At 41.1% G+C, this 23,780-nt stretch overlaps 1 protein-coding gene across 1 annotated transcript; it reads right to left on the bottom strand.

Moving 5' to 3' along the window:
* Nucleotides 1–9,298: 9,298 nt before the first annotated feature.
* On the bottom strand, nt 9,299–22,222 carry IL1R2 (interleukin 1 receptor type 2). The gene is made up of 9 exons (XM_009666314.2): nt 22,070–22,222; nt 20,873–21,003; nt 20,523–20,781; nt 17,964–18,138; nt 16,417–16,591; nt 14,910–14,975; nt 13,561–13,696; nt 11,096–11,241; nt 9,299–9,772 (listed from the first exon to the last, which is right to left on the bottom strand). The coding sequence occupies exons 1-9, from the start codon at nt 22,081–22,083 to the stop codon at nt 9,645–9,647; spliced, it is 1,230 nt and encodes a 409-aa protein (XP_009664609.1). The 5' UTR covers nt 22,084–22,222; the 3' UTR covers nt 9,299–9,644.
* Nucleotides 22,223–23,780: the final 1,558 nt, after the last annotated feature.

Below are 23,780 nucleotides of genomic sequence, written 5' to 3'. Positions count from 1 at the left end.
TGAAGTGAAGGAGGTGAATGTTGTCTTGAAGAATCAGACTTCATCCTGAACTTTGCCACAGAGCTCCTGTGGAGCAACAAAGAAGTCATTTATACCAAATAAATACACATGGATAGTCACTAGTGCTGTGTCCATCGTTCTCCCGTGAACCACCTTCAATGCCCAGTTAACTCATTGTTTGTAAAAGATGCAGCGAAGAGACTATGAATTTATTGCCCAAAGAATGTTAGCTGTGTTCATTACTGAATGGACACCTGGTTGTTAATGTCCCAGGTAAGCATACTGACATTGCAGATAAGTCTAGGTTTTTGAATACCTTAAGAAAGTTTTCCTAAAAATTTTTTCTTCTTCTTCTGCAGCATAATATAATCAGGGTTACTCTGTTGTAAAAAAAAAAAAAAAAAAAAACACACGCAGAAAAGGTTTTCATAAGTTTTTCCTAGATGAAAATTAGGCAAGCTGTCAGACACTCTTCCCTTCCATCCTGCACTTTCGTGTATTCATTATGAGGTATTGGGAATTGTTCCCCAAGCCCACAGTACAAACACAGCTTTGGAAATGTTTTTGAGATCTGACTTCAAACTCAGGGAGCGCCACGAGGTGAAAGCGGTGGGTTTTAAAAGGCCCCCTAGACCCTGCGAGATTGCAGCAAATAGCTGGAATTTCATTCAAATTTTTGGAAAGAGTATCGCAAACTGTTGAATAGTAAGTTACGAAAGTCTAAAATACTTCAGAGGGAAGCATATCACAAGACTAACGGCTTTCCAAACCAAGATGTCCAAGCACTCCACTAGCTCTGGTTTTAGTGAAATTCTGTTGTGTCTGTAAATATAAATGTAAGTGAAACGAAAGGTTTTTGAATGCAGGAAAGCCAAAAGATGAGCAAATAAATTATATATGGTAAAAAATAGCTGTGCTAACTTTGAAACTGACCTTTTCTTCAGTCAAAGCATGCACGCATTAACTACTTATCCTATGAGGACAAATTCAGACCAAGTGAAAAAAGCTGTAACTACATTAGTCACTACTTGACAACATACTGTGTTTTATATCGAGTGTGGCATTGATTTCTCTACCAAAGTTTAACTCTCTCCCACATGAACTTGGAGTCATCACTCCTACAGTTTTTAAATGATATGAGAAATGCAGGAGTATGAAAATACAGTACTATCAACATCTGCATTATCATTAAAAACATTGCCATTATTTCACTGTAATTCACAAATAATTTGTGCATTAAAGCTACGCTTGAGTCTCCCGGAAAGGCTGAATGACAGCATATAACCAGAAGCATCCATGGATTAACGGCATATTTTGATTTGTCTCAAAAAAAATAATTAGGTGCCCAATTTCATGGTAGATATACTGGAAGGAGTCAAAGGATCTGACCTTCTGAGCCATTCCGAACCCCCTCATCCCTGAGGAAAATACATCCCCTCATTAGGGATGGAGTCAAATTGACTGCATCCAAACAGAGAGAGGAGCAGCTAGACCCGGGCCATCCTGTTGGCTTGGGACTTCAGTTGACCAGGAAAAACAGTTTGCAGCACTGGAGAGCTCGTGATTGGGCCTGAAACAGAGGGAGAGCCGAGCTGCAGTGGCAGAGAAGCTGCCCTGGGGTGTCAGTGTTTTTCACTTTCTCGCAAGAGGCAGCACAAGAGATATGGGCAGGCGGGCAGAGCGTGCTGGTGACGGTGATGAGAGTGGCACGCAGGGTGCTTCCAAAGAGAAGGGGATGCAGGGTAGTTGTGCTTCTCCCTATAAAAAATCTATATATTTCAGGCTACAGTGACATTATGATCCAATAGCACTATGTTAGCAGGCCACTTGTTTTTAAAACCTTTCTTTCCCCTCCAGTATTTCTCTCAATGGCTGAGCAAAGCCATTTTCTTCAAAGAACTGAGTGCCCGTAAACCCAGAGGCTCCAGAGAGTTGAAGAGAGGGTCTGCAGGGATACCAAATTTTGGGTGAGGAGGCCCTGTTCTCCACCACACAGTGTGTGCGTAGTTCTTTTGCATCCTCCTTGCTGAAATATATGCTACAAATCTAATAAATGAAAAGAAGATGCAACAAAAAGGAACCGCTGAAACTGGACCAACTGCCTAGAAAGATACAGGACCAAGCATAATCTCTGTAAATTGTTTTGCCTGGACAAACAAGTTGTAGCATGCCTAGACCTCTTCAAAGCACAGCACTATAATAATTTGTTTTTTAAGAATCACAAGACTAAAGTGCCATGATCCTCTTTTTAAAATTGTTGTCAAAGTAGCATTTAATTAGTTTTTTTAATCAAAAAGAAATGGAGTGAATCAAATGTTAAATATTCCAAACACAAAATCTAAACTATAGAGCTGGTGACTGATGCATATTCAAAGTGTCAGACTGCTTCTGCATAGCCAGACTGTGTCCCACACTGAGTACGAAGATGATTAAAAACTTGAATTACTGGTTTAAGTGGGGCAGAATCAACATTCTCCTTTTATAATTAAAGTAAAAAAAAAAAAAATCAAGACACAGGCAATAATTCTGAAATGTGATCCCATAATGCATTTCTGTCAAACCTCCGCAGTTATGTTTCAGCAGCCGGATTCTATGTCCTAAAGCACTGAGACTTATCATCACTGCACTTTTTGCTCCTTATCACTAGCGACCTGACATTCCTGGTAGAGACTTCACTCCTGCTGCTTGCTTACAATTTGTGAGAGGCTACTGCCTCGAAGTTCCCAGGTACCCTCACTGGGGCAACATCACTCTGTCATCGTTCCCAGTGCACAACCAACAGTGAAAGTCACATGAGTAGCCATTAAACAGTGCAGAAACAAGCAGAAAGTGACATTCATGAGATAGCGGAAAAGGAAAGAACAACACGCAAGGGCCTCCTCTTCTCTGCAGAGTACTGGCACTTGAGTCATTCAAAGAGCTGACTTGTCTCTAATTAAGAATGTGTTATAAGGGACTGGAGCACTCACTCCAGTAGGAAAGCCAAGTCTTGTCAAGGGTTATTTTTCCAAGGGCAATTGGCATCTTCTGGCAGTGTCTAAAGCAGATTAGGACTTTGGACACAACTACAAAGATATATCCAGCAATTGTGTTCAGTATTTAATTCTTTTGATCCTCCAGCTCTTAAAAGCTTGAAAGGGCTGTGAATAAGGGCACTGGAGATTTAACGAAGGAAATAATAATAATAACGCAATAATTAAACTCCTAGATGACATTTTTATATCTCCTTCCCCTTTCAATGGAAATAAAGAGCACAAAGCCGGAGGACTTGACACAACCTTGCAGGAAGACCCCCTGCCGTCACAGGCATGGAAGCCCTTTCATAACCGTACCCAGCTCCAAGCTAAAAATTATTTCTTCTCCTTTCCATTTCTCCTGCTGAGAGGCTCTTCCAGGACCTCACTGCTATAGTGATTAGCAGCCAACTTATTTTTGGTTATGTGCTTTTTCTGCTAGTCACCTCCATGAGCTGAAATAAATCCATGCCCTTGTTTCTGCTCTCCCATTGCATGTATTTATAGGCAGCTGCCATGGCCTGTCTTTACTTTTCCAGGCAGAAGAAAACAAGCTCATATTGCTGCCTATCCTCACAGGACAAGCTCTTCTTTCCCTAAGTGTCCTCGCAGCACCTCACCCCACCTCTCCCTACTGGAAGCCCCCTTCTTCCAGTAATCCTTACATTCTCCAGTGAAATTCATATTTCCCAATTGGCACTTTATATGTATGATTAAAAAAAAAAAAAAAAACAAAAACACTAGCTTATATATATGTTTTCCTAGCAAGGAGGGATCAGTCATATAAATGCCATTTTAGGTGGCAGTGGGAATATCTGCCCTTTCTCTACTATGCTTCCCCAGGCCTTTTACTGGCTTAAAATCAGCAGGTAAGCCACCCATCAGCTGTGATTAAAGGCAGAGCACCTGTTTCTGTGTTGAGCTGATAGCTCTTCTCTGCTAATGGGACAGAGGCCCTCGTCTCCAGCATCTGCAGTCTGGTCGGGATATGAAGACAAGAGCCGAGACGGCACCGTGATTTGCTCATTGCCTCCTCTGAAGAGCGCTCAGGCTGACTTCAGACCAGTCAATGCAAGTCAGAAAGGAAAAGAGTGGCCGCCACACACAGATACATGTAATGATACTCTTTAATTAGCTGTGAGTTCAGCTGTGTCCCCAGCTTGAAAGCCACAAGTCACTTGAGTGTCTTCTTTTTTTTTGTAAGTAAACAAACATAATATCAACTATTTCCAGTCATAGTCTGGCCTAACTAGCACTTATGATGAAGCATATTTGGGAGCCAAAGTAAGCAAACAGGATGATTCATTTATCCCACAGCTAGGCAGACGGACAAATTCTCCAGAACAAAGGCAAAACAGGACCAATAAAGCTTTAAATGAAAAGCACTGCGCAAGCCCTGCAAGACAGAAATGCTGCATGGCCTGCAAAGAAATCAGAGCCCATCAGGACATGCATTTTTGTGAAATTTAGACACATATAAGTGAAATCCCTGCAGCACTGTTCAAGAGGCGACAAAGCGATAAAAACAGTGAAAAAGAGGACTTTCACTTTGTGTCAGCACTGAGAGATTTACTTTTTAATCCACATTACAGAGGAGTTTACTGTTTGCAGTTGAAGTTGTGATCAGTTCTGGGACAATTTAGACTTACATAAAAGCTTAAAATTGGTAACAGGGGCACACAATTAAAAGAGCGATGCTACACTTTGTAGTTACAGATTCAGTGGAAGGTGAATTTCCCAAGTTCTAACAAGCTGGTTTGGATCCATGTGAGTTTTTGAAAGTTTCCTCGTTATTACTGAGTGCTTGGCTCACCATGTCAGGAACCTCAAGAAAATAATGATACATCATACTTCTTGAAAACTGATTGGTGCTATATTAGCTCTACCTGATTTAGCTGTTTGCATCAGGCATAGTAATTAATGTATAGACTGCTACGGAGTATAAGGTCCAGTGCTATGAACACACTAAAACTGACTAATGAGCCACCAAAGAAGGAGGGAAGGAAAATGTTTGTTCCCTTCTAAAGGCAAGGTGTTGATGATTAGCCAGTTAAGTGTAAGAGAAGATACCAGTGTTAGAAGGACACAGTACGTCTTTGAGGAAAGGGGAAAAAAAATGTAATTAAGCGATTGCTCTGGGAGAAGAATTATTTCTGCAGGTAAATAGAAAAAAGAAATTATTTCAGTTCAGAGAGAAAGATTAAATCTGTCCCAACCCTTTGGATGACTTCATATAAGATACCGGCTATAAAAGTAATGTTTCACCCAAACAAGATATGCTGCAAGGCAAGCAGCCTGAGGTTTAACCTATACAGAAAGATTGAATCCTTGATGCACTCCCGGCTAGGAGAGAGAAAGAAGAGAGGGATAGTCCACATTTCATTCGGGATAACTACATTAAACATGATTTTCTTTCGTTTCTTAACCTGTGCCACTTAAAATATTTGTTTCATCCGTTTTAGTGAATAAATGCCCTTCTTTTTATCAACTCATCTGTGATTTTAAGGTCCTGAATTACAATAAGGCTTTCTTCACCAAAAGTAATGATTTTGACTGCACAGGCCAAGTGGAGCGCTGACACCACCAAGGGAGAAAAAACAGAACTGTCATCCAATAATCAATGGCCAGCAGGAAGTCTGGCAAGCACCAAGAAACAGGAAAGCATGCTTGAATGCAGAGCACCCAAGGGAGACTGTCACAAGGAACCTGAGGTGTTTGTTGTGCTGGAGGCTATAGTTTCCACTGCCCTCCTGCGATGGGACTGATAGGATTCTGATACGGAAATTCCTGTGAATATGACTACATTATATGTCAAATAATAGTATCTTTTTTTTTCTTTTTTCTTTTTTCTTTTTTTAGTGGTGTTCCTATAAACAGTCTCTGTTTTTCCGTCGGCAGTAGACTAGTGTTATGGTATACTAGTAAGTAGCAACATTTTTTTCTGGTCTGCTAGTGCTGCAGCTGGAATTGAACTGGCTGAGGGCTGTGGAACGGCTGGCAGCCCCTTTTGCAGTATGCATGCACCGAGAGCCCTTGGCTTTTCTACAGTCACACAACAGACTTCCTCCTGCTCCCAGGGACTTTCTGTGTTCAGCCTCACACATGCACAATGCAGGTCTTTCTTTTCTTCCTACAATAGCTGTGGCATCTTTCTAACCCATGGACCTTTTTCCATGAGCCATAAAATTTTTTCCAAGACATGGACCAAATACTTTCAGCACATCTTGTACACTGCGGTCCGCAATGCATGCCTGGATGCCTGACTTCCAACCTTTTGCAATATTTTCTTCTAGCATGAGTCTGTGTCCTTGTACCGCACAGGGAGCTGCCAGCATAAGAAACATTTCCCAAGGTAGCCCAGAAGCCTCGATCATGTGAAAGAATGTCTCCGAGGTTAAATCTGTTTTGTTCTATAACTCTCTGATAAACTGCAACCACATGTTCCATGACCAGTCTTTCCTGTAACTAAGGGTGGATTCATCTAACTTTGTCTTTAAGGTGGTTGTTTAGCGTGAGCAGCTATTGGAAAAAGACGGGTACCTCTAGAGGGCAATTCATCCCTTTTATTTTAGACACCGGAGATAGCTGTCTTTCTCCACTGAGTGGAGAGGAAGCATAAACGGCTAGCTGGGATCAGCCGTATTCCTTTCCAATGGTCAAAGGTTAGGTGAGAGGCACCCCCACCCTGGGTTATCTTTAGCAACTCCAAGGTTACGGGTAGACTGGGAGTTCTGAATTCAAAAACCCATTCCTTATTTTGTTTTGCTCTCCTGGGACTCTTGCTTTGCGTACTTGAGTCAGAATATTCATCAAACGCTTTCATCAGCTATTTTCATATTTAAAGTGTTATTCCTGGCTATCCTGGTGTTTCACATGTTTCTTGTGCCTTCTCCCTTCCACCTTCCCTGTCCAGCTAATAAAATAAAAAATTTGTAAGCTTCTCCCTATCCTAATCTACCAACATAAGTTCTAAGCACAGATTCATTTCTTATTTCCACTGCACTCTCACATTTATGCAAGGACTACGTTTGGGAACCAGCATGTCTAGTTATCTGCTGCTCTTCAGATTACAGGTTTACTCTGTTTTAGACGATACTTTTGTCAAACACTACGCTGTTTATTTGGCCACGTAGCTGACATCAAAATCACATACACTGAGCAGAACAAGAAAATGATTGAGACCTGAACTCATTTTTCCTTAAAAGAACTATTTCCACAGAAGCTGCTGCTGTCCTGGATACTACCTCATGCCAAGACCACGGGACACCAGTCTATTTACCCCATAAATGTTTCTTCTAAGTTGTTGCAGATAGAGGAGCTCTGCTGACCAAGCGCTATGGATTTACACAGTCTCATGAATGAGGTGACTTGTTGCTTTTACATCATTAGTTTTTCTGAATACAAATGTTGTGGCGCAGAGCCTGAGTTCTTGATGTGAAATGGCACTCTCTCATACTGTATTGCTTTTCAGGTCCAATTAGAAACTGGTAAAAATAAGTCCTCAGAAACTAAAGTTTGCCATGAGATTCAGGATGTTTTCTTCATAAAGTATATTGGGACTAATAACTCCGAACTTGCAGCGATGGCCCTACCCAAAGGTACACTGGTAGCCATCACAGGTACACCACACAGTCAGGGGACGAGCCGGGAAAAATATGCTTTGGGAAAGGCCTGCCACTGCCACTAGCCACTTTGCAGCTTCCTTCCCACCCAACCAGCACACCAACACTTCATTCTGAGCTTTATTTTTTTCATTTTTCATGAAACATTCTCAAGAATAGTACAGTCTGTGATACATTTGTTTATAACAATACAGATCAATGTAAAATATTTACATCATTTAGCTGACTTGAACGAGTCTACCTACCACAGAAGCCTTCAGCATGTTAGTATACTAGTAGTCAGAGAAGCAAATTTCACTTACTTCCTAAAAGATAAACCTTTGTTTCCTTACATTCCCGTTGTGTTCAAGACACCACTCAGTATACAACATCAGCTCTCTGTATGCCTGAATTTTTAATCTCACATTCACATTTCTTTCCCCTCCTCTAGTTTGGAGGAGGATCTGAGGTATTTAACCTTTGTATGGCACAAATATTCCATATACCAAAAGTGCTTTTTCTTTTCTACCACTTAGTCAAATCCAGCCCTGCTCCTACAGCCAGATGTGCTGTAATGCTGTTCTTGGAGGATACAGATGGATGGAAAGAACAAAGCACCTTTTGAAAGGTTACACTTACTAACAAACCTAATTTGTTCTCTAGCTTGAGACTAGCAATTGCTGATAAAAATGAGCATTCCTGATGTACCTAAAACTTTCTTGTTTTTTTCTGTTCCTTCCAGCGATAGTTCTCCTATAGTTTTCTTCCTTCAAAGAACAGATATCCACACGGATTGGCTTTTTTCCACATTTGTAGCCACCTTTTTCCTATCTGCCTATAAAACGTGTATTTTTTCTCATCCTCAGCATCCTGCACTTGGCAGCAATAATTCCTGTGGTCTTGTTTGGTTATCACCAATGGTTACCAATTATTTATTACTCTCTCCTGGTCTGCATCAAGACTGGAATCTAGATGGTGCATAAATTAACCTCGATAGGTAGCGTTTTGCATCATTAGTATTCAATTTGCATACTTCAATTTAAAGGCTACATGGTTCCTGAAACTGCACCAGTTTTAGATTGATACAGGTTCATTGCTTATGGGAATCCATTCCACACTTTTATATTCATATCAGAGAGGAGAATCAGGTCAGTAACAAAAGAATTAGAAGCACAGAAGGGCGAGACTTGCACGTTATTACTGGTAATCTGTCAAATAACTTCCAAGAATAAAAGCTGGCATTAGTCAAATGATTCTCAAAACAGTAAAACATCCTCCAAATTCTTTTCATGGTAAAGACAACAACATGTTACAGCTGCCTATGAATCTCTAGCTTGAGAGGGCCATAGATTAAACAGACCTGAATTAGCCAGTGTGCAACTACCATGTTGATGAAGTTATCTCTGGGGGAGGGATATTCTGTAACAGGATACTTAAGCAAAGAGTAATCCAAATGGTGAAAAAAAAATAGATTTTCTGTGGAAAAGTTTGTAGTTGTATAGTTGCCATGACAACTGTATTTGTCCCTGGAAAGTGGAAAAATGGTTATTTTTAAACTGAAGTGAAGTGAGTCTTGGTACATAAGAAAACTCTATTTTCACTCTGGTGTGGAATAGTCCTTCCAGAGGAAGCCTTCTTAATTTATTTTTTTAGGTTTTAGGATTTTTTTTTTCCTTTTTTTAAGTGATAAGACTACTGGAGAGGGTGACAGCACCTCCTTTTCCCTATAGTTCATGTAATCAGGACACAAATCTGCTGTGCCCCAAAATAAGTGCTCCAAAATAATATGAATTGCACTGTAGTTGCAAAACAATAGAAGGAGGTTTCCTGCATCTAGGCAGCATTTTATACAAACTTATATTTATAACTTAGTCAGATCATGGAACGCTTGGAGAAGAGGAAAACAAGCGGATATACATCCATCCACTGTGAAAGCAGCAGGCCAGGTCCGAAATGTCTTTCTCTGTCTTATGCAAAGGATATCCAGAATGAAACATTTTCTGTTGGTGGTTGGAGAACAAAGCAGAGTTTAAACCTTCGCTATTGCATATCCTTTATCACCTCTCTGCTTCCAGCACTTGTGCATGCATATCCCTCCCACGATCACAAAGGCCAGTGCGATGGGAATCATTGCAGTGTACCAGGACATGCCGACAGCTGGAAAAGTAAAGAAATGAAATATTTTCAAAAAAACCTCCCAGGAACACAATTCTCTAAGTACAAGGGGGAGGAGGGGAAACCACAATAGAAAGGATGTCTGCGAATTAACCTTTCAACAGGGTTGATCATCTGTGAGAGGAACAGGCCTATTGATTTAGCACTTTTGGAAAAGGGTTTATCAAGATGGGAGGAAGATATTGGAATACAATAGAGGGCAAGAATTTAAAATTAAGTCTTTTTGCATGCACGTGTCTCTTTCAACCCCATGTTCAGAGTAACTATGTGTTCTGTCTCAATCTGGCCAAAGCAGAAACACTTCAAGCAGGAAATCAAAGCATCACTTGCAGTGTCCCTCACCTCTCCAAGTGGAAAGGGAATACATAACAGCTAGCCCACCCTCAAGCTCTGTGTGCATTTTTTCTCATATTGCAAAGCCTATAAATCACTAATTAACAAGCCAAAACTGTGAGCTTCTTCCTAAAATTCATCTAATTTCCAAGACGAGTGTGGATCCAGATCATTTTGAATTATACCGGCCTGTACTGGTTCATGAGCTGCCTGCTCTGTAGTAATACCTGTGTAGCTCATGGAAGATGTGAGCAGCACATCATCTAACTAAATGAGTACAAACACCTCATCATAGGATGCTTCAGTGAGTCATGAGTTCTAACTCATAATGAAGACTGTAAATGTTCATGTGCCTTTCTAACATGTGATTCACCAACATCATGCAAAGAAGCAATTAGCATTGCTTCACATTATTTTTACAGCTGGTTCTTGGCCGATGGTCTCTCACATTGTAACATTGACTGCACTGAGCTTAGGGCTTCTCTTCCCATAACTATGAGCCAAAATAGCAACTCCTACCATAATTTACACTTGTTTGGCAGCAGTCTGTGCATGAGGAGAAAGAATAGTCTGATTCTTATTCTGCTATAGTCTTTTTTTCCCCCGTACTCACTGAGGCACTGAAGGAGATCTGGCCCTGTTGAACCCAAGGGGAATTTGCCACTAATCTCACTGGGGCCACCATTTCACATTGTACATCTAAATTTTACCCCTATCCAATGAACAGATCTAACAGCACAGATCCTTACGCCTGCAAAAAATGTCAGTAACAGGTCTACAGTTAGTATCTTTTGTGCAAGCTAGTCTGAAACACAGTGTAGAGTTGAGTCTACAGCAACCAGTTTTCCCAGGCAATAATCCACCCCAGTAATATTTCTGACAGTATAAATGGCTTGGATGATAATTTAGCATTAGAATAATGAAATTGATTAACATGGGTTTGTCTCTCATATAAGCTGACAAGCTAGCTACCTTCCTGCTTGACCCTTGTTGGCAGTACTTGATATCCATATCTGTTCTGGGCCAGACACTTGAAGTCTGTGTAAAAATCCACCTCTTTGACAGAATCAAAAATCAATGGCACTTCAATGAAGTTTTCACCATTTTCTGTGGTTTCTCTGGAAGAAAAAGAAAAAGAAAATTTGAATTCCTGTTATAAGCCAGCTTTTCTCTATTTGATATGTTCATTCTAACTGCATAGCAAGAAAGTGCACTGGATATTTGTTCAGTCCTGAACCAACCCCTCTTCGTTAGAGGACACCTGCGTCTTCTATCCCAGTTGTGCCAACAATTTGAGTCTCAGTACTCAGTACCCCTTCTGCACTAATTGAACCTTCCAGGAAAAAATAAGAGCTGGATCTGTCTTGTTAAAATAAAGAAAAGGGAGAGGAGAAAAGCAACAGAATTCTGTGTACCTTTGAGCTCTCCACACAGCAAGGAAAGACAGACCCAATTTCTTTCATCTAAAATCAATTCATTTCTTACTATTAGCTGGAAGAAGACCTGTGAAAAACATAACCCTGCAATTGTTCACTCAGGAAACTGAACCACCATTCCTCTATAACATGGGCACAAAACCAAGAGCTTAATACAAGAAACTGTCTAAAAAGTTTCCAGCTTACTTTAACCTGATTGTATCCTCAGTGCAATTATTTAACAGCGGTTTTCTAACCGCAGTCAAACATTGTCTCTCGATACTTTTAGTCATTGCTGGAGAAATTGTCCAGCTGGTCTTTAATGATTTGTTCATGAGCCTGCTATATACTGTGGCAATGGAGTTCCCTGTGGACTCATCCCAGTACTGTACCACAGGAAGGCAGCAACACGGCAGTGGGTGCTTTGCCAGAGATTTCTGCAAACAATTTGTTTTCTTAGTGACATTCAACGTGCTTCAGCTTAATGCCATTCTGAGGACTACCAGCAGAACTGAGGTGTTTCATACACCATGGGCTCCACACAACCTCAGGCTAGCGTGGCTCCTTTTCTGGTGCAATTATATAATACTCTACCAGTCTGAGTAATAAACCATATGTGCAATTCTCTCCTAAAGCCTGCAGAGACTAGCTATTCTATAGTATGCTCCTGAGCATGGGTTTAAGGCTTTCCCATTTATCCACATACACAACATTGTAAATGAATGGTCTCAGTCAAGCTAAAGAGAACATTAACACACATAAGGGCTCAGGCACACAGCTGAGTTACCGTGTTACCTCTGGCTACAACTGTGCAATAAATCACACATGGCCAGGTTGTTTTCTGGCACTGAGGCCAAATGGCCAAAAGCAGCCTATGTCCATAACTGTTAAATACTCTCATCCCTCAAAATGGGTTCTCCACATCCCAAAGGCCTGTTGGGAAGTGTTCCTGTCCCATGTTAATTCCCAATCCATAGCCAGGATCTGTTTGGGAAGGTGTTAGTTGGAGAGGATCCAGTTTAGCTATTAACACCATGGGCAATGATGTTCCAGAGCCCAGGAGCTTTTCTGGGTTTGTCTATCAGCATAGACAGAGCCACTCTGACCCAGATGAAGGTAACAGGCTTTGGACACCCTCAGCTTCAGCAAATGAGAGGTAAAACGTGCTGACTTGCACCTCAGTAAAGAGATTTCAGTTGGTATGTTTGCCTCACATTTGCAAAGACCTAAAAGCATGCACACAGTAAGCTCAGGTAACAGACACTAAAAGCAGATCCTTTTCTTCCTAGCAGAAAAGCCTTGAGGCATGCAGCTATGAGGCAACTCAGAGGCTGCCTCTGCAAAATGAGGAGAGATAACTAAGAGACTGCCTCTGGAAAATGAAGAGAGACAATGGATCAGTACAACAGGATGTGGGACATTCTCCTTCTATCTCCCACTAGCATCCCGCTTTGGCGCTTCCCTGGCACCAGCTCCCGCACTCACTGGGCCTCTATGAGTCAGAGTAACTCTCTAACGCAGAAAAGAACAAACCTAAGGAGAAAAAAATAATAATGAAAAAAAATCCCAAACCACAAGATCATTTTCTGTTGTCTTACTGTGGTCAAAGACTCTGTGAAGTACGTCATGAATGTGAGTGCTGGCACAAGGGAAAGGATGTTGCAGCTTCCCTGGAACAGGGCAAGGGGAGAGATAAGAGAAGGACTGGACAGGACCAAATCCCATTGCTTTCTGCTGCAGTCAACTCTTAAATCAGCTCAGCTGCTCATGAAACTACGTTTCATGAAAAATTAAGTGTCAGCTGCTAGGGTGGCCCATTTGGCTCATGGCAGCATAGCATGAACAAAATCCAGAGAGAAAGGCTTGATTTCACCTCTCCTGGGGCTTTTTGATTTGCCTGTTTGTTTTTCAGCTCTCATATTTACTTCCAAACTTTTCATTTCCCATCTCATTATCTGACTTCCAGCTACACAGTGCGGGTTAAAACAACAAACACAACAAAACTCTTTCAGCCTGACTTACTGTCGCTCCCCAACTGTAAGTCTGCTTTGCTTGTAAGCCACATCAACAATGGTGTCATTTGCAAGCCACTCCACCTCGGTATAGACAGGGCTGCTCAGGCCAACAAACACTTTACATGGGAGAGTCATCCTGGAGCCTGTTGTGAAAGAAAGATGAAAAAAAACATTCAGTGACATATTAAGAACTACTCTTTCTCTTGGTGAAGACCAGCATCTCCAATGGGAGATCAAGTTCCTACACACACCAGTCACCACCACATTCAAGAATGAAGTTAACTCCTGATCGTTTTTGATCACCTACTCTGTGGCAAGATCCTTTAGTTTGGCTATCCAACCAAATTACTTTCCCACAGCAACAGTTAGTAACCCTTGCACTGGAAGCGTTCATTAGGAGGCAAAACTTTGGTCCCGTGGCCCCGCTCCTTCTCATGTATTGCAGCCTAAAGGGCCTGGTGTGATTGACTGCTCTACAGCAACTTGCTTAACCAGCTCTGAAACACCCTTCATGGATGCTGCAGACAAGGGCACTCAGTTAGATAAAGTGATGGTGCAAAAATTTAGAAATTTTGTTATAATTATCGTAACTCAGAGATAAGGATAAAGAGTCTTCACACTAGTGTTTACACTATATTGAAAACACAGGGCTCAATAATGCATACAACTTATTGCTACATCTGTGCAGATGATGATAAAAGGCATATAAACCACTCCAGGGAGCTATACAGGCAAGAAACTGACTTGATAGTACTACAGTGTTGGAAAGAAAGGTAGCAGTGAGAACTGAGAGTTACAGGACACTACTCTGTGTATAGTACTCAAGGCAAAAAAAAACATAATGTAAGATATACTTGACATTTTCTGAGAAGGAAAGGGAACAGAAATTTTTAAAAATAATTTTCTAGGAAAAATGAGGACCGTATCGAGGTGCTTTAGAAACAATAACAAGTGTTTGGGTCAAAACATTAAAAAGCAAAGAAAAATGTTTCTTCTCAAGAGAATTAGATGGCCGAGTCAAAGCTGTCAAATAACCTAGATCTACTTCACGGAATACTGAAATGGAAAGTTCTTAATGGAGGGGAAACTCTGAGCAGACGAGGTAAGGATACAACATGGTTTTCTTACTTTGTTAGTTGCTAAACTCTCCAGCAATTTTGCTTTAGTTTCTCCGACATGGAAGATAACATCCAGTCATAGACAATAAGAAGCAAAAATCACTACAGCACAGACCCTCAGCTCACTTAATTGAGGTGAGCAGAACTATAACATTTTATACCAAGCGACTACACTCTGAGAGGACCTACTCCAATTTTTCTCTGATTAGATGTTTCCGGAAATAACATTGGGCCTTACCAAGGGCAGCTGATGTCGTCTTTTGAGTTGGATACACAATCACTGGGGTAATTCTCTTTTCTTGTTCTGGACAGAGAGAGAGAACAGAGAGTCAGCGCTAGCATAGCAGAATATTTGGCCATCCTCCCAGAACTATAAATAGAAATGTGCCACTTTGCTCAGCATCTTCCATTTCCCAATTAAGCATTTGATTATACCCACTGGCAAAGAGAGAAATTCCAATTTCAAGTCCAGACATATGTGTTTGTGGAATTAGTCAGACGGGATTAAGCTCACATCTTGATCCTGAAAGCAACAGTCATATGCTGCACCACAAAGTATGTATGGCAGATGAGTGACTGTCTTTTGGAAGCAACGGTAACGGTAAGCACAAAGCACAGTCCTCTTCATGAGCAGTACGTGTGGAGATCCTTGCACACCTTGCATACTTGAGCATGAGTACTTGCAAAAGTGAAAAAGCTAAAAGCTAAAAGCTTAAGCAGAGAATGGATGTGTACCTGACAGTAAAAATTAGACCTTCAACACTAGTACACTGGCAAGGTGTTCTTATTTCAAAAATTGTTTTCACTAATAGGTATCAGTAAACAGCCAAAGGAAGCAGCACTCTCAGGTCTGTCTCCTTGCAGATCCCTATCTCAGCACTTGTGATTTTGTGCTTGAATGCATAATGCTCTGTACTTGGACCCTCCGGGTAGCAGAATATTGCAATTTAAAAGCACATCCTGAAGATTTCTCTTTTTCTCTGCAAGTTACTGTATGTAACTGTAAGAAATCTGAAAGGTAAGTAAGAAATCTGCAATCCATGAGCAATTAAATTACATACTGCAAGCTGGGAGCAGAACGGCGGTAACTTCAAGTAAGGACCACTCAGGAGGGTTTGACCCACCTTCTGACGCCAAAAGGACAAGTAAGCGTTTAGACCTCGTGGTCTTTGCAGGCTCTGAATAGTGCAGCCCTGAAGCTGCCAAAGTGTCGCCTGGGCTGGGTGGCCACACTCGATGCGGCACTCCTGTCCTCTGGTGGCCGAACCGCACACTGGCACTGTGCTCACTGAAACACCGTCCTCGGCCTACAGCCAGCACAGCAATTTTGTTTTATTGGTTTGCAAAATAGTAGCTTTCTCCCATCTCTATTAAGTATATTAAGTGTTCTATTTCCTAAGCCCTTGGAAATCATTTTCAGTGACCCCCATGACATAAATTATTCAGCTTAACAACCACGGGCACTTGCAACATTGAGTTCTGCCTCCCACAGATGTGCTGTTAAATCCCAGGATAAGCACAGCGGTTAGCCAAAGTGCTTATCTGAGCTGCGTCAATGGTGCAATGGGAAACTCTGCTGGATCAGTACCAACAACGAGCTCCTCTGGTGTCCCACTGTTTTTGGCAATTAACTTGGCAGTGCTGAGAGACTGAACGTGAGTTCCCCTCCTGAGTTTCACTCACAAAGACCACTCTGGCAAGACATTTTCTTAAGTGCTAGAACGTTGTAAAAGGTGAATATTTACCAACAGTCTGCAGCTGAATTGTCCTGGTGATTTCATACATTACACCTTCATATGGAAAAGACATCTTGCAGGTATAATAGCCGGAGTCTGTCGGTAATACCGAAGTGATGATCAGAGAGGTTGAACCTTCCAGTTTTACAAATTTTTCATTGTTGTCTTCCAAAGGCAGTGCATCCTGGAGAAATGAGAACAGTTAGTATTATGGCTCGTATAGGTGTGGGTCTTAGAAGACTGGTCACACTCTGTATTACTTCCAGGTTAAATCACTTATCCTTGTATCTCGTAAGTTCACTTATGACTGTAGAATCTGAGCAGCGCCATTTTCCTACCAAACATCAAGTTCTTCAAATGTGTAACCATCTCTAAAATGCTCTGAGCACTATATGAAGTGTGAAGAATTGCTATTTTAGTATACATAATGTTCATGGATAACTTTTCAATAAAAAGCATATTTTAAGACAGAGAAGGTGTAATAGGCTCTTTCCTAAGTCCTCATAAGAGTAATCTTATAAGAAACAAATATATTTTAGTAATCCTGCAAGTTTTCACAACAGTATTACTTTCCCTACATGACCTCAGAAGCTGTGATAAATTCCTGCTCTGTATCAATAACAATCGGTTCATATACAGGTTGGAGCTCTGCTAGGAACTGTTACACTCCTTTTCCATGAAGACGGAGTTGCTCTTTCTGACAGTCGTGACATGAGCTATGCTGTGGAGTGAACCTTTGACTTAGATAAGTCAGTTATAGCCTGGTCCAGAAGGAAAACCTGAACAGAGAAACTTTGTTAGTCTGGTATCAACCACAGCACAGGTACTGCTGTATGAAACCACCCTAGGTGTTACGTCCTGCCTTAAGAATGAGAGCTGCAAGAGGCAGAGCATATGATCTTAGTGTGAATGAAAGCTAAACCAAGGTACGAGGAAAATATAAGAATCCTATGCTCTCCAGTGCAAGATTAGACAGCTGTGGCCAGTCAAGTGAGGGATATTTGGCCTTTTAGGCAAAATCAGGCCTGCCTACTTGAAAAGTCACGGACTAGCAAGTTAGGCAAGAGACCAGAGTAAGTTGTATGCAATAAGTCTGTTCTCAGTACTTTCAAATGTTGCATTTTGACTGATAACGAAGACTACGTTGTCTGAACACAGTTCACGCAGGGGACGCATACATTGGGTAGCCTTGCTTTTTGGGATTTACTGCAGGGGCCATAAAAAGAAACATAGTACCAAAGAGCAGGGCCTACTGTGAAGTGACAAACCCTGGAGTTAGGGTAGTCTGGCCTTAAAAATAGTTGCACTCGCTATGAAAGCATATAACAGGTGGAGCATTTCAGCCAGCTCACACATCATATCCTCCTAGGTCCACCCTGGAGAACCTCTCTTAAAATTCATATCTGTCCCCAAAATCCCAGAATATAATGCCATACTGTCAAAATGTTAGTAATTTTAACACCCTGATGTTCAAGAGAAACAGAAAGCGGAGATGTATCTACCATAGCAAGAGGGATGGGATTAGGCTTTGCTCAAAGAGAAAATGGAAGTTCTACCTTGTACCATTTGAGCTCCAGGTCTGTCTTATTTTGCACAAAGTCCCACAGGTCAGGGCAAACAACATTTCCAGCTGTGAAAGTGAAGAGGATTTGAAGATAGGAGATCTCACGAGCAGCTGTTTTTTCCACAACCGTGAGGTGGATGGACACCTCGGCACAGTAGGAGGCATTCCTGCAGACAGAGCAGAGGGGGGAGATGTTCAGCTGTGAGCACGCCCCTGCCACGAGGACACAAGTTACACCCTTCAAATCAATGGCAAGTGAATTTGAAATCAGATATTCATGAGCTAAAGCTGATTTGAAACTGGTGACTACTGGCACTGAAACGTTCTCTCCAGTAATCGAGCTGATGTGACCCAGGCCAGTGTATTCCTCTCTGCCTCTGTATTTCCTGCTGATGTGACTGAATCCATGGTCTGAGAGGTGCCCTTGCTTCCACAGCCAAGCCCTCAGCCCCTCGATTTGAAGCCTCTATTTTGTGTCATTCATTTCTTCATGGCTCTATTTCTCTCCTTAGCCAGTTCTAAGAGGCCAAGACTGAGGTCGTCCCAGCAGGGATGCTGGAAAATCACTGATACTGATTTTGGCACAACCTAAACATGCTGATGACACATGTTTGCCTCAGAGTTTCAAATTATTTTTTTTTCAATACATCAAGTTTGCTGTACACCCTGAGGCTAAGTCATGATTCGAATTTTGCAAGGCAGGGGGAAAAATGTATCTTCCTAAGTAGTAGCAGGTGCGTCATGAATGTTCCACCCATTGCTTTCAAAGAAGTCTTAACTGTTAAAATCCCAATGATTGGGACGTAAGGAACAAATAAAAGCTTAAAGCATGTATTAAAACACATCTGCAGTTACTATTGCAGAACTAATAGGCATTTCTGTGAGCACATATCATTCTCCATAGAAAAGAAGTCACTCCTTCTTTGAAAGTTTAACAATAGCTTTTCCTTCTGGCCCAAGGTGGCAATCACTTCCAGTCCTGAGGAGGAACAACCTTCTCTTTCTGTTTTATTGTTGCAGTAACAACATTAGCAGAGATGATTTGTTGGATAGGTACTTAAGCCCTTCCTTTCCAACCTCCGAGAGTGTGCCTCTGAGAGACGCCTTCATGCATGGCAGTGTTTAACTTAAGCCGAGGGTCCTGAAGCAGAGGTCTGTGTGTGCTGGGCTGCAAGCTGCTGGAGCACTTCTCCATGCTGCAGGCAGATGGGCTCACACGACTGTGGCGGTACTGTGTCATGTGTTGGGTTGTCATGTACAGTTTGGGTTCCTAAATCCAAAATATTTGCTGAACAGAAGCAGAGACATGAAATGTTTGTCTCTACCTTCATTTTAAAGAGTGTTGAAAAAATGGGGCAGTTAAGGAACAGAGGCAAAATAGTCCAAAAAAAGGGGATAAACAACAACCCTCTAAAATTTCAGGCAACCGCTCTGTGCTCTCAGACAACGATTTCCAACTTTTAATCATTCCAGCCTCACTATCAAAGTCTTCTCTTCTGCCCCACCACTGCAAACTCTGCTAAGACATGCAGAAGGACCAACTTATTATGCAGAGCGTAAATTCTTAGCTTAAGTTTTATCTGCCTATTTCTTCTACTATTGACACATCTCACTCATGAGGTATGCCTTGCCAGCAGGGAGATAGATAGCGCTTTGTAGAGGCAACTCCAGATATTGAGATATGTTCAACAACATAAATCCCAGAACAACAAGGTGCCAGTTCCCAAGTATGTACTGGAAGGCCAAATGGAAAGCAGAGCTGGCAGGGGACAAAGACACAAAGAAGCCTTCCAGGGTCCGGAGGTTCCAAGGTTCAGGCTCTAATAATGACAGTCATTTCCTTCTTCCACAGTCCTCCACTAATGCAAATTCTGATTCCTCTTTTGAAACTATAGGGCAGGCTGTCAGACTTTAAAACCTTAAAAATGACCAGGAAGGCTCAGAAAAGTCATGGCTCAAGTTTCACCCTATTGTAGTATCATGAGTCAAATACTCTTCTAGAAAAAACACTAGCTATCCAATTTCATGAGATCTTCCAGCAAAATCAAGGCAATCAAAATCTGTTTTAAAAAAAAAAGATCAGGGAAAGGGAACAGGAAAGAAGCAAGCTACTTCAGAGCCACAGTGCCCTGGTATATGCTTCATAATGCAATCTGAAATGAGAGCGATGCTGTTTGCTTCTCTAAAATTGTAAGGTAAGGGTTGCATTCTATAGAATTCTGTGTCTACCGTATATTCCTGTTTGACTTAACGGTGACTGACTTATAAATAAACGAGAACAAAATCTTATGTATGCTATTTCCACATGATATTGTAGTCAGAATGGCAATATTCTGTCAAGATTTATCCAAATCATAATATATTTAAGAGGCACACAATGCTTTTACATTTTTTCTTCATTAAAGTTGAGGAGGAAATGATCTTATCCAAACTTGCTACAAGATAACCCTCTACAAGCTATATAACATAACTGGATCTTAGATTCAAACTAAGAATGCATTTTAGATACAGCCATCTTGTCAGGGCACTAGATTTTCTTTTCAATACCTACCTTCTGGTGCAGATGTACACTCCTGAGTCTTCTAGCATTGCTGGTAAAAACCAGAGTGCATCTCCTTTTGCCCAAATTCTTGGATCTTCATCTCTTCCTGACATCATCGTTTTTGAATCATTTTTATACCATGTGACATTAAGGGTCAAGGCAGAAAAATCCAAATGTTTGTATCTGGGGGAAGGGCATTTCAGAACCACAGGTTCTCCATAGAGTTCATAGTAGTGTTTGAAAAACACGGTGTGATCTGGACATTTTTCTACATAAATCAGAGACATTTTTATATTACTATTAGTCTGTCACATTAAAAAGGAGGAAGCGAGAGACAGAAAAATGAAGCATACCCTTACCTGTGCTTTCCACTTGCTGGATTCGGAAAGTAGAGGCACCCACTGTGCACGTAACCAGGACAAAGAAGAGCCCACGCATTTTTTCCCAGAGGAAATGGGATGCCGAAGAGTGGAGGAAAGCATCTTGAAATCTGCAGCAAAGGTTATTACAAGGCATAAGATATAATTAAAATACTCTACATCAACTTGCACATTGTAATAGTTTTTACACCAAAAAGAGTCAACTGCTCTTTTCCTAACTGCAGAACCTGGTGAGCTTTGGTTCACCCTCAGTGAACAGAAGGGCTTCTTGATCTCTAATTCATGGAGGCTGACTTGTGTGCGTGGAGGCTGTGCAAATAAAAGATGAAGAAAGTCCCAAAGAACTTATGCTAAAAATCTGATGCGGTGACACAGGGAGAAAAGAAACCATCCACTGCCAGTCATTCATTAATTATCATCTATATTGGCTTAGCATGGGCAAGACGGCTTCTGTGTACATCATCGAATGCTTTCAGGTCCACAACAAGATTTCAACTGCTGTTGCTCATCAGTTGATCTGAGGACAATACGTCCTATGAACTTAATGTATAACAAATAGGGACTTAATATATATAGCAAGTATAAAAGTCCCATACCATGTGTTTATATGTCATCTGAGGGTTCAGCATGCAAAAATACATGAAACATGCTATATATGGGCACCAGTTTATGCCCTATTCATAAAGTATTTATTTACTGTATACTGCATATTGGCACATGACACATATGCCTATACATATACAGAACAGATAAACACATGACATATGGCATTTCTACCTGCTGTAGCTATAAGTTATATACGAAAATATAAATTATATACATTTAACATTAGCTTAACACTATGATTGTCCTGTAGGACGATTATTAAATGACTAGAGAACTACTTCCGTAGTTCCGAAAAGCAGAAATGTATTTCTCACAGTATGAATACACTCATATTCATAGACACATACAACCATAGGCATCTTCTGTGTATCTCATATTGCTCGTATTTATAATATGTGTTTCTCCCTATTTCAGTGGCTAAATTTAGCTGACAGTATGAAAGCACTTGGCTATTTTCTTCAGAACTTTCAGGTCCCTCCAGTTTGATAACTAGCAGTCTCCATAAGCCTCCATCCAACCTGAGGTTTTAGGGGTGGTTTTCATTCCCAAATTTCCATCAGATTCACTTACCTGTGGTTCTGCATTCTTCCAGCACTAGTTTCTCCTGAAAAGATGTAAGATCAAACATTGCTACTAAAGAGCTTATATAGAGTTTAACTCAATACACAACGGAAATTTGTCTCTCGTTGCCCAATCAGGTTTGTGTCAGAACCTTTCTTTCCTTCCGTAGAGTGACAATGGGAGAAAGAGGGGGAGAGCGAGAGAGAGAGAGAGAAAAAAAATGTATATGGGTTTCTCAAAAAAGGGGAAATGACTGCTAAATATATGACTAAATTTCCCTTTTTCTGACGAACCGTAGTTTGCATACCCCCATATTTTCACATGACTATTTTACATTCTACCTAATATAAAAAGTTCTCATGAGTAACAAGAGGTATCTTCCAGCTTATCTGGCATCTAAATAATTGCAGTCTTCATATATTGTCTTTAGTAAGTTTTCTTATGGACAATATGGCAGGATTTTCTTCTTTTGTGATTTCTCACATCTCTTGTGAATCACAAATGCGTTGATTTCTCATTCCTTCCATAGCACCCACCTCTTTATCCCAATTTACATTAAACGTCTCTTTATAATGGAGTATAAAGAGTTAAGAGATGTAAGCAGATTATGGCCTCTAGGCTTATGAGCAGAAAGGGTAAGAAAGACACGGGTTATAAAGTGTGGTAATGTTGACCTCAGCCTGTCTAGGACAGGGCTATTCAGTGGAGAACTTCATTTGGAACTTGATCACAAGTAAATTTTTCCTAGGTCTTGTCTAGACTCAGGTGATATTTCCTGTAGGCAACCCCATACTTCTTACAGTCTCTTGATCTGTCAGGGACCAGTTGCCATGCATTTCTGTCTGCTAGCCCATGAAGGCAGTGCATGGCGTCTGACTGACCTGCCAGAGCTGGAGTCAGCACACAGGTCCTCGCTAGCAGGCCTCAGCAAAATGTTCCCACAAACTCAATAAACCTCAGCTTAGCAGCCCCGGTCTGGAGCGTCAGTGTCCTAGTCTGAGAGCGAGGCTTCGTGGTGCTGTCATAAACTAAATAATGACTAATAAAAACAACATAGCTGTTTATGATGGCAATACTGCATGAACTTCTCATATACCATTTATTAATAAAACTCTAACATAAACTATGAACTGTTTATTTAACTGATAACAGCCTCAGTTATAGTGGAGACCTCAAAATATTGCTTAAGAGCTGAAAATTTGATGGTTTATGAGACCGTGCTGCCATCTTCTCTACAGAGAAGAAACTTATAGCTGATGACATCTGTTAACATACTGCAACTTTGGGGGATATGTCATATGCTTGTGTTGCACCTATTCCTTTGCGCAGGCACTAGCCACCATACTATAGCAATTTCAGTGAGTAAACAAACTGAAAAAAAATCACACAGCTCCAAATTTACTTCTGGGATTCTCTTTACAGTTTTTATATCCTAATCAACATAGTCATTGCAAGGGTCACTGTAGCTACCTGCCCCACAGACGGCTGTCCCATTGCTCTTAAGCAATCCTGTCAGCAACGAGCACGAAAGGCTGGTAAGCAACTGAAGTTAGCTACAGCCCTGTGGTGCTGCACGTTCTCTGTCAAATGGAGACAAATTGTCTCCATTGATGCTAGATTGCCACATTTGGGGAAAGAAGCCACTCACCCGGCTTTCTGGAGCCACTGTGCTTCATTCTGAGAATCTGACCTCATGAATTATAAAATGATTATAGTTCTT

This window comes from Struthio camelus, chromosome 1 (assembly GCF_040807025.1).
Source record: "Struthio camelus isolate bStrCam1 chromosome 1, bStrCam1.hap1, whole genome shotgun sequence".
Taxonomy (NCBI): domain Eukaryota; kingdom Metazoa; phylum Chordata; class Aves; order Struthioniformes; family Struthionidae; genus Struthio; species Struthio camelus.
This window is presented reverse-complemented; position numbering and strand designations above follow the sequence as displayed.